The 19,645-nt window shown below is 44.6% G+C and overlaps 1 protein-coding gene across 2 annotated transcripts in view; it reads right to left on the reverse strand.

Moving 5' to 3' along the window:
• Polr3D (RNA polymerase III subunit C53) overlaps positions 1-19,645 on the reverse strand; it is a 75,968-nt gene that overhangs the window by 19,272 nt on the left and 37,051 nt on the right. For both annotated transcript variants that reach the window (XM_070528925.1, XM_070528921.1), the window contains exon 6: positions 16,567-16,792. In XM_070528925.1, coding sequence (XP_070385026.1) covers positions 16,567-16,792 — 226 coding nt within the window. The remainder of the gene's footprint in view (positions 1-16,566; positions 16,793-19,645) is intronic.

The raw sequence follows: 19,645 nt of genomic DNA on the forward strand, positions 1-19,645 counted from the left end.
GATCTCTTCAAAGAGAAGCTCCGCAACCTTTTCGGTAATCCATTTGGTCGCAAGCTTGCTGCAAAGGCCCTTGCTACCCAAGTACAGATGACGATCGAGTCCTACATCTTTTACATTCTCAGTGTATTGCAAGTTCCTCAGCGTCGTCGTCAGCATCAAGCAACATCGTTCACACGGCAAGGCTCAAGCCCCATCACACTCCTTCAACCACCATTGCATTGATGATGCACCAGGATGGCGTGTCTACCACTGGGGCCATAACGTGGGACCGCCACAGATAAATTCTGCCTTAGTGTCGCTGCAGTGAAGAGAAGATAGACGAAGTGGTGCCAAATCTCTGTCGACCTCCGTTTTGATCCCCACTTGCACTAACACTGTAAATATACCTTGTAAATATCTGCCTGTGTTTTACATAACAATATCAAAGACAGAGTTAATTAGTGAGAACACTGTGTCTGCATGGGGTGTGCATAACTTCCACACCTCATGACCTTGACAGCAGCAGAGCCGGTTATATATATATATATATATATATATATATATATATATATATATATATATATATATATATATATATATATATATATATATATATATATATATATTTTTTTGCTTCAGAACAGGTAATTACTACTGGACTGGTGGTGAGTGAACTGTGGCATATGATCCATGGTGTCAGATTCAAATTGTATAACATAAATTACAACTATAAACTTCTAGTCTGGAGTAATGAAAGAAGCTAGAAAGTGACATCTCACTCAGTTCTCTGCTTTTAAAAAAATTAAAGCAGGTAAGGACATTGATGTTCTTGAACAAAAAAGAAGGACTGTTCGTACCAAACACCGCAACAATCTTTCAAAAGTGTGCACATTCTGCTTCAGGAATGATTTGTAGAAACCAAAGAGCATTGTATCTCATAGGCACCAAATCTGCACTGTACCATGACATACAACAAAAGCAGATTTCCCGTGCCATATACAGCCATGGTTATCACTTTCTCAAAAGGTGATCACATTCATTAACGACCGCAGTGTTATTATTACAAGAAGCTGTGCTGATAAACTTGTTGGTTTTCCTATTTTTCCTTCCTCGAGGACACCGTCTTTCTTGCTCTCCATGTATACTGCTGGCAAGCGTATTTTACAGATCTAATGGCCAAATCGGGAGCTTCAATAGAAATAGTGATTGCAATGACCCCCAGAAACAATGTTGCAGCCACAGAACACAAATGGCATGGCCAAGTTCAGCAGTGCAAACGTCTCTGCCTAGGTTGCCATAGTTACCAGCACATACCTAACAACTATCTCCATTCTCACACACAACAGAACTCCTGGGTCACAACAATAAGTCAGTGGAATGTGCCAGTTGAAGTAATTATTTCGAAGAATCACTCGTCAGTCGTCACCTTATACACCTGAACCATTTTGTGAAAAACTGGTAACTTATTTTTTTAGAGCACAACTCTTAGGCACCCGTTCCTGCATTGAGCATTGGAGTTTTTCGATGTAACCAAGCAAACAAGCACAGCGAAGGATGAAAGAGCGAATGCGGAGCTCAGCGGGGCATGAAAGGCGGCAATAACAAAGAGAGCGCAAGGAGGACAGCGGAGGAGGAGGCTACAGTGAAAGCATGAGGCAGAAAGCGGAGGAGGAGAGTGTGGCAAAAAGGTGAAGAGGAAAGCAGAGTGCTGCACAAGACTACAAGATGGCACCATAGTAGTGTGCACTGATGACGTCATTACTAAGGCATGCAGCGAGCACTGGGCGAGCACATTCACCGATACCATATATAGAAACAAAGCACTGGAATGTGCTTTGGATCCACATCGCATGCGCTACTTTGCCTGGGCTGCCACTGCTAGAGGATGCAGATCAGAATGCGCTCCGCGCAATACATTAGTTTCCGTGTTCGCATTTCCTTTGTTAACAACGAGCGATGCAACAGGTGGAATTCAAAACACCTGAAGAGCTGCACTCAAATTTCGCATTAGGAAGTATCGTAATCGTCGTTTAATTTTTTGGTTCAGGTTCAGTTCAGGTTCGATTCAGGCTCAGGCACATTCCAAGAATATCAGTTCAGGTTCAATTCTGGCTAAAATTCTGGCTTGGATACGGTTCAACACCTTAGCCAGAAGTCTCTTATGTGCAGCTATTAATAGTGATGCTAATATATATTGTAGCAATTTCACAAGATTTCAAAAGTATTTTCATTTTTGAATGGCCTTCCCACTGAATTATGTTTTAGCTATGTGTTTAGTACCAGAAAAAAACTATATGTGGCAGGGTGCTATGCTATGGAAGATGAGGGTGCAATTTTTGTGAAGTATTTCAATATGTATTGTTGCATTTTTCTTCATATAGAATTAGCAGATGCGTGTTAGTTGTCTAGACCACTTACAATGCAGGTCGTGGGAGTTGTGAAAATCCATGCTATAAGCAGTACAGTTGAACCTCGCAATAACGAAATCAGCGGGGAACGCAAAAAAATTAGCTTTCGCAAGAATTTCATTGATGTGCAATGAGAGCACAGACAGGTAATGCGTCGCAGAATGAAACTTTACTGTCAAAATTCCGGTCATCTACTTTGACAAGCTTGCGCGAGGATATAGAACCGTATTGCCAACAGTATAAAGTGCGCCACATGCGTCTATCAGCAGTGGCAGCACTGCCATGGAGCAGTATTCTCGGTCAGTTGCTTTCGAAGCCACAATCGCTTTTGCGAGATTTTGCATAACTTGGCACCGGATGCAGAGCAACAGCACTTCACGCATGCAGCAGCATTTTTCCAGCGTGCGCTGATGCCCATAGGCACAGACACGTTCGGCGCCAAGCATGAAAGTGATTGTACAGTCTACGCTCTTAACAACGGACCCACGTACAACACTTTTGGATATAACGGACAATATTTCAGACTTAGTTTGTTCTACCTATTTTATTAATGCAACGAAGTTTGCTTTTAATGGACTGCGCTACAATAAACTATCAGCCACAGTGGACGAAATTACGGCAATTCTTGTCAAAATCGGCCGTATAAAATGGACTTTTGCCGTCTCAACACAGGCTGGCAGCTCACTTGCGAGGGTCGGCCGACGATCGCGGCTCAATATATTTCGCGCAAAGGAGGGAGGAACGCGGGGCGGATGTGCGCCGTCTTTCGCACGTGAGGCACAGGGAGGGAGGCGAGGGGGGGTGCTACTCTAGTGCCGCGTGGGTGCCGTATCTTGAAAGCGATCTGTGATGGGAACAAAGTGCGCCCAGTGCCGGTAGCTTTGTATGTGCTGTGCTTTACACGTTTAGTTCACATGGGAGAGAGACAGTATGAAGGTCAATTTGCTCACTGTTGCTGCCGTGCTTATCTTGCTTAATTTGCTATTGCAATCGATGCTTCACCTTTTCAGCAAAACTGATATTTTTTTGTTTTGTTTTTTACTTTGGACGTTCGTCACTTTTTCCAATAAAGTTGTTGGACATCGCGACGAAAGTTTCGGAAGTGAGGCGCTCGGATATTACGGACTTCGGATAAAACGGACGTATTTTGTCAGATTATCAGGGTCCGTTATAATGAGAGTCGACAGTATCTTGTATACCCAAAAGCAATCAATCAAGATTACAGCCCCTTCGTGCAAATATACGTTCGGCACCAATTCCACACGCGATGCCTGTTGGGTGGCACCAAAACCAGACTTCTTGAAGAAAGGCACACATATTCCCGAACGATCGCTCTATCACGACCTGATGCATGGCACTCCATGCTGTGACCGCCATCTCAGGTGTGATAAACAATTCCACGTCTGTGGGATGTTGATTTCCTTCTTTTTGCAGCATTTTTCTCACTGAGACGTACATTACGCACTGCACTGTATGCAAAGCCATCATCCCATGTCAGTAGCACCATGCGTGCCAGTTCAAATGGACGATCAACCAACAGATGGCAACCATGACGTGTTTCCAGCGCACGCGATCGTTTCCGGTGCTTCGTTGCTTTTGTAAACAAAAATGGCGGCCCCCATGCAAGTGTAATGTGGTGGAATTTTACGAAATTTTAGTGCAAAGCAATCGCATTTAAGCACATTTTGGAGCCTGCTGGCCTTGCGCAAGTAGGGGTTAAACATGTGGGTTACATACGCGAGTAAGGTTACATATGCGAGGTTACATTCCGGCTAGTTGATGCAGGATTGTAGCATAGCAACATTTCATTGTCGAGAGGTACGAAATGCATTGAATCCTATGGAAGTTCACCAAGGATATAAAAATATTTCTTTGAGCGAATTTAGTTATCGCGGGTTTCAACTGTACCACATTATAACCAAAACACTGCATTTTTTGGCTTTTACGCATGCCAAACAGGCAACCTACCTTTCAAAATCAGTTTATAGCATTTCACACCCACACAAAATCATAACTAAGTGCAAAAAATAAGTTTTCTTCACAAGTGCCTTATCAATGAATTAATCAATTCAAATTTATTGATAATTAATAGGTACAGAAACAGTTGTATACAGGAAGGGGTCTCAAAGTCAGCAGAAGAATGCTGTGATTTTTGCCTGGCTGAGGCAATTTGCATGTATTCGTGGGCTTATTTCATGCTCCGAAAAATACTTCTATGCGGTACGTAGTGAACAACAGAAAGCTGTATCGGGAGTTTTTCATGTTGCTCTACAATCTTCTCATTCACACTTCTAATCTAATTATAATAACTGAGAAGCTGATTAGAGAGAGAGAGAGAGAGATGCAAATGAGAGAAAGGCAGGGAGGTTTACCAGAGTTAAAACTTCCGGTTTGCTACCCAGCACTAGAGGAAGGGAAAGGAGAAGTAAAGATGGAAAGAAGAGCGGTGACAAAATAAATAAAAATAGAAACTGATTAATTAATTAAGACTAATTATCTAATTAGGCAGAATGAAAAAAATATATTTTGAGTATCTCCAAGCAACGGCAAACAACATTACCTTGGTTCTGTACAGATACGTAGCATTTGCATATTTTTAAAGTTTGGCTCAAAATAAGTGACACACCCTGTAGATGTCTCTGTCTGCATATGTTAGTTACAGCATGGTTTCCAAATTTAAGCAAAGCCAGGCTTCGATGCACACGTCATTTTCTCTGCTTTCATCACAGATTACTTTACTGCTGGTGTCATGGCGATTGTTAAACCCCTGAATCCACCCATTAAGTGGATTAAACTTGTCATAACCTAAAAGAATACCAAAGCACCTAGCTTTCTGTTAGAGCATGGGCCACTTATTGAGGTGTTCTAAGCCCTCACTTCTCGGCATCATCTGAAGAATGCCACATCCACGTCCTCGTACTTCGACGCATGAATTCTCTTTCGTGACAGAGAAGAAGCTTACTGCAGCTTCTGCCGCACCTTCTCCTGGTTCTTGTATGTACAGTCAATATTCGAGTTTTTGGACTGCCTATGAGTCACAAGAACGTCCAAAAAAATAAATGCATGCCTTTTACTGCCCCCCAAGCGCTCAAATCCTCACAGACACCTTCCAAATAGCTCTGAAGGCCTGCCAGTACACTTATTAGGCATATCAGTGCTCTTACTGTGACAAGAGATGGCGGGTGCACGCATGCATACATATTGCATCCCGTGGCAGTTACCCCTTTCCCCTCATGGTATGCTTCACCGCAATAAATCGCGTATGCTTCAACGCGTAACCTTGCTGTATTGCGGTGAAGCTGACTTTTTGAAACCGGCATTATGAAATGCGCTGTGCTCTCCACGCTTCGAAGCCATGGATGAGTAGCGTGTCCCAAAAGCAGAGACGGCACGATTGCTGACAGCGGCGAATTCTTTCAAACAGAAACACGGCACCAACGGCAGGAAGCTTGGTAGCGAACGTCAAATCAGCTAGGCCTAGCGTGACTACGGCTGCCAGCGGTAGGCATGCGAGAGCGCCACTTCGAGGCTTTATAAAAATGGCAGAAGTGGTTTTTGCCTTTTTGACCTGCGGTCATGGCAAAAAGTCTGGAAAATCGGATGGCGTTGTTTTCGCGCCCGAAATTTCAGACGTTCTTATATACACTGGCTCTATGGAGTATGTGGCAGTGCCGTGAAGGCATCCAAATTATCGCGCACGTCAGAAAAATCGATCATTGGCAGTAGTCGACACAGTTGCTTCAGATATCTTATACTTTGCCACCACTGACGAATTCTTCATCCTTCTCTCGACATCCTTTATCACACTTCTTGGTTTACAGCGACTAATCATGCCACTTTTTTTACCCCACTTCAAGACGCAGACACTAAGGCGACAGAAAGCTGAAAACGGTTGCACATACCAACACAATGTGCCACACGACAACAAAACAAGCAGGCTTCCAGATCAAAAAAATAATAATAATAATAAATAAATAAAGAAGAAACAGATAAGATGATCATGCTACTGGTTCTAACCCACGTTTCATGCAGCAGCAGACACCTGCAATGGACACTGCCACTGTGACATACATTCCTTGCTCTTGTCCTCCTGCTGTCTTTTTGTTTTCATTCTCACCACTAATCTCCGTAGCCTCTGCATTTACAGGGTGTCTACCAAGTTGACATTTCCAAATTCCTTGAGTTTTCCAGATTTTCCCTGAGCACCTTTGCAAAATTCCCTGAATGAGCCAGAACTGTTTTATGACAAGACAAGCTGACATCATGTTGCCCGATGCTGGCACTCTCTAGTAAGCATGCTAAAACAAAAAAATGACATAATCCAGTTTGAATAGTAAGGAGTAATATCTATTTTATTAAAAAGACAACAGAAGGAAGGTGTTAGTAGAATGCGCAGCAAAAAAAATGATAAAACCCATTGCGAATCAAGTCTAACATTTTCAAATACGAATGAAAAGGAGATGCATACATAAGTAAATATTTTTGAATATGAGCTATTTTCAGCAGCTGGGAAGTCAACTTCAACTGTCCTGACATACTCTCAGCCCGTACACAACATCTCAGTGTTGGGTTTGACTGCTTTAAAGAGTTTATTTTGGTTTGGATGAGGGACACCTGCATCTCGGCATAAGCCAACACTTTGCTTCTTGAGCTCAAACTCCTTCAAAGAGGCGGCGGCATGCTTCCTTTCCCGTGAATTCCTCAGTACGTCGGTCCTTTCCGTTCTCATCCTACTTTTGCCATGTGTTCAGCCCATGAATCATTTGAAGCATCCTCTTGGTCAGTTGTACAGTCAACATACGATTTTTCAGACTCCCTAGGGGCCGCGAAAACATCCAAAAAATCTGGCAGTCCAAAAAAAAATGAATGCATGTCTTTACTGTCCTTAAGGGCTAAAACTGCCACAGGCACGTCCAAAAAAGCTCTCAAGGCTTGGCAGTACACTTATTAGGCAGCTCGTACTGTGACAGGAGATGGGGGTGCACGCGTGTATAATTAAGGAATGCATACTGTGTCCTGTGACAATTGCCCCTTCCCATGCTTAACCTCCACCGCGTAACACCGCTGTACTGAGGCTAAGCTAACTTCCGGAGACGGGCATTATGCGACGCGCTGAGCTCTGCGAGCTTCGAAGCCAATCACGAGGATTACAAAGACGGAGTCGGTGCCACTGCTGACAGCGGCGAATTCTTTCAATGAAAAACACGGCACCGCACGGCAAGAAGTTTAATAGCGAACATAGAAGCAGCTAAGCCTAACGTTGCTGCGGTGGTGGCTACGGCAGCCAGCGGATCTGCATGCAAGAGTGCTGTCTCGAGGCGGCGTGATAATCAAAATGGCGGCGGTGGTGGCTTTGATTAATGCCATTTCAGACCTGCAGTCAGGGCAATATACATTGACTATATGGAGTACGTGGTGGTGCCACAAAGTCATGCGAATTATCGGGCATGTTCGAAAAATCGGGCATCTGGAAAATCGGTCGTTAACTAGGTACTCTGGCAATACCTCGTGCCAATGACAGGGCGTCAATGATGATTCGTTGCGATTCCTCTGTTACTGGAGCCACACTAACACGACTTTCGTTCTATTTCAATAAAGTTACAGCTAATTTTCCCTGACAGAAGCACAAATTCCCCGAGTTCTCCGTGAGTTTTCCCTGAGTATTTCCAATTCAAATTCCCTGAGAATTCCCGGTTTTCCCAGTTGGTAGACACCCTGATTTACTAGCTCTGCTGATTAACGGGAACAAAGCTGCCCTCCCTGCAAGTGTCTGCTGGTCGCGCCCTTCAAGTGACAGTGCTATAACCTGTAGTCTGCTTTGCATTCCTGCACATTAAGCGTTCTGCCTATACATTGAGTTCTATGGGAGGAATACCGGTGGCCAGTAAAACCTGCATTATAACTGGTCCTGTGCCATAGGCAGTTACATTACAAGTGGTCTATACTGTACTACGGACACATGCATGTGGTACCTAGTTCAAAATCTGGACCTAACGCACTGAATTCATGTGAAACACTTAAGGGGCACTAAAGGTTACCAGAAAGTCAAGTTAAAGTGGTAGAGCAATGTTCTAGAACGTCTAAGGCGTCAACATAATCGCGAATAGAGCTTTAGTAACCGAGAAATTGAGGTAAATGCATGACACAATTTGAGACCCCCCAGCGACATTCCGGTACTAGCTCGATGACGAAAGCACTCCTCATAATTTGTGTTACTAATACTCAACTACTCGTATTGAAAATATCATTTCATTCGATTATAAGACGGAAGAAAATGCTACTTGTTTACGTCTATTTGATTCTAAGAAAAAATAACATATTGACGTTACCCTTCTGTAGTATACGGGTGGTCGAAAGGTTTCGTTTTCGCTCGACTCTGCGCGCTCGACTCTGCGCCGCGCACACTTTGGAGTTTCAGCAGTTTCGTTATCGCGTCGTGCTGTGCGGGTACTGCTGGCTCGCAAAACTTTCATTTCGAACAAGCAGGGAGAATGCCACATCCTTGTGATGTTGTGGGAAGCCCTCGTTGCTTTCCCGCTCCGGAAAGCCGGTGTCGAGGCCGCCGTCGTAGTACGCAACGACGCCGGCAGCGCGAGCCTTCAGCAGCAGGTCGCGCTCGTCAGTGCTCAAATCGCTGAAGTTGAGCCCAGCATCACAAGCCAATCTGTCGTTGTCAGGGTCCATTGCGACGAGCGTCGAAGTTTGCGTCATAGAATAAAGTGCCAGCTTATGGTCGCGCGTTTCTCCTTCCGCTAGCCACCATACTCCCGCTTTCGCTCTGCTGTCGGCTCTGTCTTGGCTCTGTTTCTGGCCGCGCGTTTGCGTTTTGCGCAGAAAAGCCGTAGCGCCGTCTGCGGACGCCGTTCTACTCACCGATGGCGCAACGTCACTATGAGACCATGATGTTAGTACCAGGGGCGTAGCCAGGGGGGGGGGGGCTTATGGGGCTTCAGCCCCCCCCCGAAATTTTTTCTTGTCATGCATCGCCGACCAAAACAACTCCCGGCGCCGAAAATCATGCTCAATTTTGTCTAGAATGTCCTTAATACACGCTCGAAAAGACATTTAAGCGCGAACATTGCAAAATCGGGCTGGATTTCGCAGCAACACCCATGCATCGGGAGTCGCATATCGTAACGCAAGGAGCCCCACCGAGCACAAAATTTCAAGGGCGTTTTGATGGCGAGCGGGCTCGTCTTGGCATCTCGCGGAGGCCGCGGAATCTACGGAGCGCTTGGATTTCAGTTCAGAAACTTTGTGGGTATAAGGTTCTCACAACATTTTGATGCGAAAGGTGAATTAACATTTCCGAAGTCGTGCTTTAGATTTTCAATTACGGAACTTTGTGGGTTTAATGCTGTTGTAAACATTTGACGCCAAAGGTGCATCGACTTTTCAAAAGTCGTACATCGGGCCATACAACGAGACAAGCGAAATCAACATACTATCAGACAAGTTGACAAAGCGCGCAGCGAGGTCCCATGAGACAAAGCGTTGTGGTGGTTCATTTGTGCCGTCAGGTCAGAGAAAAGAATATGAACATTTTTTTTCCACCTGCGCTAAAGCATCCATGTCAAGACACTAAATCCACCATTGTAACTAAGTTCTTATTTATTTTTCTACCTAGACTTTTATTCGCGAGGATACATTGAGCCCCTTTCTCTTCTTTTTTTTTTTCTTTTGTTCTTGTAACCCACGGGCTGCCAATCCAGCTAGAGCGCATGCGTTTTTCTCGTGCTGCATCGACAACCGCGCTACGCACTTGGATGCGCGTTCCCTTTCTCTGGCCGACTGCATTTTCGCCTGGCAGAGTTTTGGACGCTTCCTGGCTAGCAGACGAGAAAAAGAAACTGCAGGGACTCGACGGATTGCAACGAGTTCGCTTGAGTGCAACCTCTTCGGAAAATTTTGTCTCGCCGGTGTAGGATACCGAGCATTATGCGTATGGTTTTCTGTGGACCAAGCATCACACGTTTTCTTCGATATTCCTTCGGTAGCCACACAAGGTGCCCAAAGTAGGCATTCGATTGTAGCCAACATGCGTTCCTTTGCGTTATTCTATTTCACCGCCCCCTGCCCCACAAAAGTAAAAAAGGAAGACATTGTTGTGGCGCAGCGAATTGTCGCATGGAGAAAGTTCGATTTTGTTACTTCTTTTGCGGAAAGTAATGGGCCACGGGACGCTTCAGTTAATAGACACTCCAAAAGTTGAACAGCTTAATGTCATTAGGTTTTTGACAAATGAAGATGTTTCCCAAAAAGAAATTATTCGCCGTATGGCTGCCGTATACGTTGAACATTTCGTTTCATTGGCCACTGCGAAGCGTTGTAGCCAACTGTGCACAGAAGGACATGAAAGTTACAAAGAATATCCATGGCCGGGCCAAAGCCACCGTGCAATCACCCCCAACACAAATGAAAATGCCGTGGTTGCTCAGTGGCCATGGTGCTGGGCTGCTGAGCACGAGTTCGCAGGATCGAATCCCGGTCACGGCAGCTGCATGTCGATGGAGGCGAAATGCGAAAACACCGGTGTGCTTAGATTTAGGTGCACGTCAAAGAACCCCAGATGAGGGTGACGACTTTTTGCTGCAATTGTGACCGGGGATGACTCGTGGTGCCGCTACTACTAGCCTGAAACACTATGGCAAAGCTTACAGTGGAAACATTTGAATTCCCCATTCCCAAGGAAAACAAAGACCGTCTTGTTGACTTCTTTTTAGATCGTTAGGGGTCATATTGATCGAATTTTCTAAACCTGGAGAAGCTCTAAATCGTTTCAGATATTGTGAAAGGTCGTATCGGCTGCGTTTCGCAATCAAGAACAAAGGACGGGGAAAATTGAGCATTGGGAACATCTTGCTTCACGACATTGCCCGTTCCCACGTCGCTGATGTGGTTAATACAAAACTGGCAAAGTTCAAGTGGGAAACGCTGCCACATCCCTCATGCAGCCCAGTCCTGTTGCCTTACGTCTTCCACATTTGCTAAAATTTGAAAAAAAACTGCTCAAGGGAACCACATGCGTGTCGGAAGATGACGTGTAGTCATTTACAGATTTTTGAGGCAGCAACTCAAGGAGTTTTATGAGACGGGAATCACGCGACTCGTTAGTAGGACAAGTGTCTAAATACTCATGGTGACTACTTTTAAATAAAGTACCCCGTTTGTCATATATTTGCATTGGCTCACTTTCATTTCTTTCATTTGACTCGCCCTCGTATATTTTGCAGAACTCGTGCTTTTTATATGTGCGCTCTGTGGCAACTATAATTTCCGAGCAATTACTCGCAATACACAACCGGTGACAGCTGCTCCTGCTCAATACATTCTAACAAAGGACAGCGTCACTGAGATTTTCCCCTGGTCGTTGCATATGTACGGTAATGTCAACAAGGTAGTTGAATGACAGATATATATATATATATATATATATATATATATATATATTTTATCCCTTGACTAAATTATAAGGGGAGGCCGAGCTGCAAAGTGAGCCCCCCACGAACGAAATTTCTGGCTACGCCACTGGTCAGTACTCCTCGATCGGAGGGCGGGCGATTTGAACTGCGCTAGAGGTACGCGGACGCTTCGGAACGCATTTTCTCTTAAAATAAGTCTCTCCTTGGCACGAAACAAGCGTTTCGAGATTTCTGGGATTGTATTTCAACAGTCCATGTTCACTTAATAGTAACCTTTAGTGTCCCTTTAAGGCTCATCGGTGAAATGGGTGCCGTTAGAATGAGGGCTATAAATACCAATACGTCAGTACCTTTATTCGTCACACAGTGTGACATGATGTTGTGACAAACGTTCTCATTTGCTTGCGATTCTTTACTTACTTACTTATTATTACTTACTTGCAAACTGTGCGAATTGTTATGAGCTCTGTTTATGTTCTAACCCAATGCAATGTGGCGCATCATAATGAGCGTCATGAATTGAAGGTGTCTCATTAACATTCATACGAGGTCATGTAATTCTGTACCACAGACTATTATTCTTGTGTGTCACTGTGGAAAATAAAAACTTCGATGCTTACTACGCTTTCATTTCACAGCAGTGCACTAACCACCTGTTAAACGCAAATACGACTTTTTCCAGCCTGGGACATGTCTCAGAGGACAGCATTCTGGCACACTACAGTTTTCAATGGATATGAGCTGGTGTGCCTTAGTAGCTACAGGGTGTTAGATACAGGACCGTTTCCTGAGCCTACTTCGAGTTCACCAGCACATATCGAATCGCACCACAGCTAATTAAGGAGCGCAGAAGCACGGATACCACATTCCCGAGGCGCGCACGTGCAAACAAGTTGGCGGCCCGCACTTCGTGTGCCGCAGGTGGAGCTATTCACTCCTTGACTCTTCCCGAAAGTGAAGCGAGAGCCTGGCACTGTTCCAGGTAACGTGAGTCCCGAAACAAGATGGCTGTAATGCACCGCGAAGGCCTGGCAGCGTCGCCCCCACCTGGCTATTGTGATGGCGCATTGCAAGTCAGCAAGGCAAGACCGCAGGGAGAAGTAAGCCCTCGGACAATTGGGGACCCAGCAGCGACTCTCTTCGCCGGGTATGACACCATCGCATGGGCCGAAAATGATGACACTTGAGCGGGCTCGCTTGGCCGAAAATGGCGTCATCTGAGCGGGCTCGCCCATTAGCCGAACGTGACGTGTCTTCGAGACACCGAAGGGTTTAAAAAACGCAGACCGGGAGCAGCAGAGAGCATTTCCTTGAGCATTCCTTGATTCATCACTTTCGAGCTTCTTGCCACGGGCCGCAGCGTCCGAGTTGCTGCCGGCCCGTAATGACTTAAAGACTGTTAATTGACTCTCACTGTAAATAATGTAAATAAACCTCCCAAGTGTTTCATCCCGACATCCTCCTCAACTCCTACAACTGGTTGCTAGCGGTGGGATCGCCTCTAAATGCAACAAGGGTGTGACTTGGCACACTGGGCCTCAAATGGAAAATGTTTATTTTTCCTGCCTAGAAATCATGTGCAAAAAATTTCACCTTTTCGGAAATAGTGTCATTTCCATTAAGCAGTTGGCCCTGCGAGATGTTAGATGGCACAGCAGTGCCCTACAAGCTGCCATCACAGGACATGTACGCTTTTATGAAAGTTCATCGTCGCACTTCTGCAGACTACGCTTGACGCACCACAGTATACACGAGGCAAATTTTCGTCGTGTGTGGCATCGCCCGTATGACGTAACTTTGCTGGCTACTGCCTGGCACGGCAGAAATGCCAAACTATACTCCAGTCTTACGTGTCTGTGTGACAGTGATACAAGCTGCATGTGGTGGCTCTTTAGGAAGTTCTGCTGCTAAGTATTTTCCACCATTCACAAAAAGTGCACTGCCGTAAAGACTGCCATTAGGCTTTCCCATTATTGCTTCTTCCTAAATAGAGACCCACACAAAACAAGAATTTACCCCCACCCCTACTATGCCCAGAGCTTTCTGCTTCTAGTAAGGCAGTCATCTCGAACGCCTTTGTCTACTTCTGCAAAGATCTTAATGGCTATGAGGGTGACAAGTCAGTGTAAATAGGTACCATATTTATTCAATTATAAGGTTGTCATGACTACAAGGCGAGGGTTCAGTTGGGGGACCCAAGAAGTGATGATGAAGTACAGAGTTGTGTAGCGCAAGGGGGGGACCCAAGAAAAAGAACTTCAGTATGCACACTAATATGAGGTGATATAGAGTAACCAACGGATTACTCAAACTTGGCGGGGATTGCCTGAAATACTGATTGCTAACACACCCAAAATGCAAATCGGCAACCATGAAATAGGGGGGAAGGAAGCTTCAACATGCGGAGGTGGGGAGAGGATGGGATTCCATAGGGAATGAAGAAACCGGATAGATGAAACTTTCTCTTGAGATGTGGATCTATGACAGTGCATGCTGCGACCCTGTGAAGTCACAGTATAAAGCAAAATTTGCACTGCCACAAAGCCACCCTTCAAGGCAAAAGTCACATATAATTCGTAATCCGTGTTTGCAGTTAATTGTATTAATTCTTGGTGCAGGTTATACACATGAAAATATGGTACTACCTCAACTCCCAAGTTAGTTGGGAACATTTGTGCTGCCATTTAAAATCTGGAGCGTCACAAATTTTGTGCTTAGAACAGTAACATACAGCTCAGACCACTTATAATGTAACCGCTTATAATGCAAAACCGGATATAATGGGGTATTTTCTGACTCCCATTTATCTTCCAATAAAACTCAATGTATCCGCATACTGCCTAAAGTCAGTTTAATATGTGTTAGCGTATCCGCATATTGCCTAAAGTCAGTTTAAACTGTTTTCCACAAATTCATCAGTTCAGAACATTGTCCACGTGCGAGCCTTTGCCCTTCCTACTAGTACACGCTACTATGTACTACTATACGCATTCAAGGTAGTTGCTTGCTGATCGCCCGTGAACTCTACTTCTTGCGCGCTGCGATCAGTGCAGACTGCGCACGTGATTTCATGCCAGATTAACTTTCCTGTCTGCACCTATACCCATCGATAACCCACTATCGGTTATTTCAACTACAAATATTTACCCGCTCCGAGCACTTTCGGACAGCTAGCGCTATCCAGTGCCTAAAATAGAAACCGTGTTTCTAGTTTCGCATTTGTGTTTTTTTTTTCTCACGGGGGGGGGGGGGGGGGGATCTTTCAAGTGCCTTTTAGTTGGGTGTGATGAATGCTTGTAGCTTCCAACATGGCTTCGATGTCACGCACAGATGCCCTTTCGAGACGGTGAATTTCGACCGATTTTAATGAGTCTGCATCATAATTTTTTTATGGTGGTAGCAGCACAGACTCGGAAGACAATTTTGATTCATTGGACTTCAGCACAGACAGCAAAAGTGCGTCATATAGCCCCGGAACGTCAACAAGTATGTGTCGGCAAGTTTCGTTTTCTACTCTGAACCGTTTCGTCGCTGCCGTGCTCAGATATAGAGATATCCCGTGTGTTCTAAAGGTCACAGTTCTTACCTGCAGGGTGTTAACGTCATTTGGGCAGGACCACTTGCCGGCGGCAGGCCAAAAAGTGGAGTTTTGCATGATAAGACAGCTAGGAGTGGACCTTCGCATTACGCTCCGCATTGGCACGCAGCAGTTTGTAAAAGTTGCTGTGCGGCTCTTACGAACAGCCAAATGGCCACTAGGGCTTACATATTCCCTTGTATATAAATAACTTCTACAGATAGAAAGCTGATATGCGCAGCAATGTTGTATACAGTCTTTTTGTTCAAAATGTACCTCTTGAAATTTTGTTGTGTTCTTTTGGTGCAAAGCAGCATCAATGTTTTTACAGAGTTCCCTCGTTTTAGTTGCAAATTTTTCTACTGAATAATTTTTTTCAAAACTGTTAATAAACGTTTGCTTGCAAATACAGTGACACCACTAGAAAGCACATTCCTTCTACAAATTGATACTATGCATTCTAATAATAAGCATTTGCTGCAGCAGTAAAGAAATTGTTTCCTAAACTATCCAAGGAATGCCTATTTCCCTGCAGACAGGAAAGTTGTTAACATGCATTCATCTACGGGTACGAACATATATCAATGGCCATTTTCCCGCGGTGGCATACTGCCCAACACACCCGTCAGCTAGGCCTCACCAGCACAGTCTTGTTGCGAGTCGGCAGCCAAAGTTGCTGTTCGTTGCAGAATCAACGAAATTATTGGCAGTGGCTGTACGGCACTTGGGCAATGGAGAATCACTTTGCCAATGAAAGTGAGGGCAACATCCCGGTCATATGCTTCGATTCCCGGACACGCGTGGCTGCTTGGCCTACGTGTTTCGCACATGCAAAAGCGGCCTTTGAAAAATGTTAGTTTGGTTATAGTGCTGGTACCGCTTATGGTGTGGATATTCGCGACTCCAGTGACTTGCGTTATAAGCAGTCTATGCTCTATTAAATCAGCCTCACATATAAGGCGGGGGGTGACACTGAAGCAATGGATTCTGGGAGAAACCTCTCCTGATATTCAAATATACGGTATTTCTGTCAGCAAGCATTTCTGCCATTAGATCGTTCGAGGAACCCTAAGATTGTGTGAATGCCCACTCAAAGTATGAAATAGAATGTGCTGATGCCAGGTTTGGGAACCCATTGCTGTCCATTCACATCAGATGCTTTGCCTACAAGACCACTCACCAGGCAGGTTTGGGTCCGTGCATAGGTCAGCCAGGGTAGGTCTGTTTAGAGCTGTACATGGTGCAACATTATCCAGGGCAGGCCCGTCCAAGGGCTCCTGCTTGATGGCTGGCCCCCCTTCGACCTTGACCACTGGCTTCCGCTCAGAGGCCGTAACAGATGGCGTTATCAGCGGTAGGGTGGTTGGACACAGACGAGGCATTTCCACGTGCCCATCATCTATGAACTGCAGACAAATTCCCCACAAACAATAATTAACCTGCAAGACTACCTGCTCCAAATTTAGGCAGATTAATGCTAACAGTATCGATATGAAAAGGCATGATAAAATGACACTTCTTTGTGCCATGCTACATTCATGATGCACTGCATAAAGGGCTTTGCGTAACACAGCAACAAATTCAGAGTAAGTGCATGTTGTGTTACTCAGAGATTAAAATCTTTTTTTTTTTCAGTTATAGCACCTCTAAAAAAAATGAAAGTAATGAAACGTGCAACTGCGAGTAATAGCAGGTTTTTTAGAGTATACAGAATATTCTAAACATTGCCTGCAGCAGAGATAGCAAAATTTTAGGCCTTGAGCTAAATTACACGATGAAGTGGACATTACTTGAGGCACACATGAAGTGGACATTACAAGAAAGAGCAGGGTGGATGTATTTGCAATAGAGTTTTTAATGGCCGAGCCAACACTAAGAAGACAGTCTACACCAGTGGTTCTCAAATGGGGGTCCGCGAAACCAAAACCGGGAAGAAAAAAAAAAGAAAAAAAATCGAATTCAACTTGAAAAACATATATTTCAATATGTTCGAACATTCGGTTGGATACAAATATTCAAATCAAATCAAATATGTTGCTGGCTGTGTAGGAGCAAACACGCTTCTTAGCATTTGCTTCTATGTAATCGAAAAATATTGTTGCGAAATGGTGATGAATATTGTGATAATTTCATGCTGCTGGCGAAAGTTTGACTGTAAAGCACACTTAGCCACTAAAGGTCTCAACTTTGCGAGAAAGCCAGCCTCTCAGTAACAAGGGGCATGGCGTTTTTTTTTTTTTTTTTGGCAGCACCATCTTCAATTCTGAGTTTATTGCTTGAAAGTAAATTCGATGAGCGACGACTGACACAACGTCAAATGCCTCCGAGTTTACGGGCATTTGATGCAGCATATTAAGGCACAGGTTGGCAAGGACAGCCAGTGGGAATTACTCAATTTTCCAAGTTAACATGAGTCAAATGCACAAAGCTTTAGTATAATGGCTTACTAGTCTAGTTTTGTTACATTGACAACGTAATTGCAATGTTCAAACATATCAAGTTAACCCAACTTGCTAATAAATGCATATGCATATCATACTAATGGTATGCACATGCATATCATTACTATGATATGCATGAACCGAATATTGAGTACAATATTCGATTCAATTTTTGTTTGAAGCTTAAGCATTCGTATTTGAAAATTTTGATATTTGCAAACCCTTAAATTTTTTTAATTGCATGTTTTTTGGAAGCCAGTTTAGCTTCGATTCAACCTGCCCCCGGAAGCGCAGCAGCAATCCGCACAAGATAAAAAAAATAAAATGTGTCACAATGTTCATTGCCAATTTTGTTCATCGAAAAGAAGCCGCTGACACCGCTCCGTCAAGGGGCCCCCACCCCTTCCACAAGTCCAGAAGGGGTCCCTGACACATCCATGGCAGAGAACCACTCGTCTACACAATGAACTTCACGATCTACTCAACGTCTCACATCCTCATAACCTGCACTACCAGGAAAGGCAGGTGATTCTGCCCACATAGTGCGTTTTGCATAACAAATGTCACTCTCTTTCAGAGCTGCACTGGTTTTATTAATGTTGCAATCACCATCTACGAGCAAGGACCACGAAGGAACCAAATTACAGCACAACTGCCCTGAATGACATATTTTGGCCATTGGGTGCCACTGCCCACTCTTCTACCAGACAGTCACCCAATACAGACAATCCCGGATATATCAAACTCGAAGGGGACCACAAAATAGTTTTATATGTCGATAATTCGAAATATAAAATATGCCATTCTGAAGCTTATCTGAGATCTCCGCATATCACGGACGGTTTTGAGAGATTGTGAAAAGTGGAAACTTACCGATTTGCTTCTCCAAGGCCATGTCGAATTCACAAAAGTTGACTTATTTTTTGCTCATAAACGTTGTGAGTCATTCATACTGCGGAATGGTCTTCTGAACGCAAACCCTATAAGCCCATGTCTTCTGCACACGAGACCGCGGTGCGCCTTGAAGTGCTTGTTGCGCATTTTTATTCACGATAAGGTAGAAATGGATGCACCGTGAAAGCAAACTAATCTGTACAGATACACATCATGCCGCCAACAGTGCACTAGTACTGCAAATCACTTGTGAACGCGCTCAGATGCGTGTCCTTTACAATACGCTGTTTAAACGACCAATCACCATACGTGGGCAACGAGCTAGACGAACTGTTGTGTTGGGTTTCGGAACAGAGTCCTTTGTTGGAATCGGTTGTCCTCACATCTCAACCACCTTTAAAAAGTTTGTGCGCCTCTTCTTGCATGCCACTCAGTGCTGTGACACTTCGCGGCCGATGCATCCCTTTATTCTCAGCCCTTCCGCCCCCCCTTCCACTGCTGACACTACACAGACTGTTAGTTTCAGACGTGGTTTTCAGCTTGCAGAGCATTTGAGTCCATTCCCACTCACGTGTAACCATGCAAGCATGAATTAAAGGCGTTCATGGGGGACACGCAAATCGCAAAGCGATGAGTCTTGCGCGCCACATCCACAATGGTCTTTCCACAAAGTGCAAATGTGGCACATTGGCGTTTTGTTAAATTCAAACTGTCATGTAAAGATCTGTCTCAGCGGATATTGGGGTCAGATTCATTCTGACTGCTTGAAGAATCCTAAAATTCTGTTCGCGGAAAGCCTTTGTCCACAACAAGACAAAATCGGTGGTGCAGCACCCCCAGTTTACCATCCCATGTCCAGTGCCTCTCAGTGAAACAATTGAGTGTCGTCAAAGTTTTCTTGTGGAATGCGTATCGGACTGAAAC

The sequence above is a fragment of the Dermacentor albipictus genome, chromosome 1 (genome assembly GCF_038994185.2).
Source record: "Dermacentor albipictus isolate Rhodes 1998 colony chromosome 1, USDA_Dalb.pri_finalv2, whole genome shotgun sequence".
In the NCBI taxonomy this organism is placed as follows: domain Eukaryota; kingdom Metazoa; phylum Arthropoda; class Arachnida; order Ixodida; family Ixodidae; genus Dermacentor; species Dermacentor albipictus.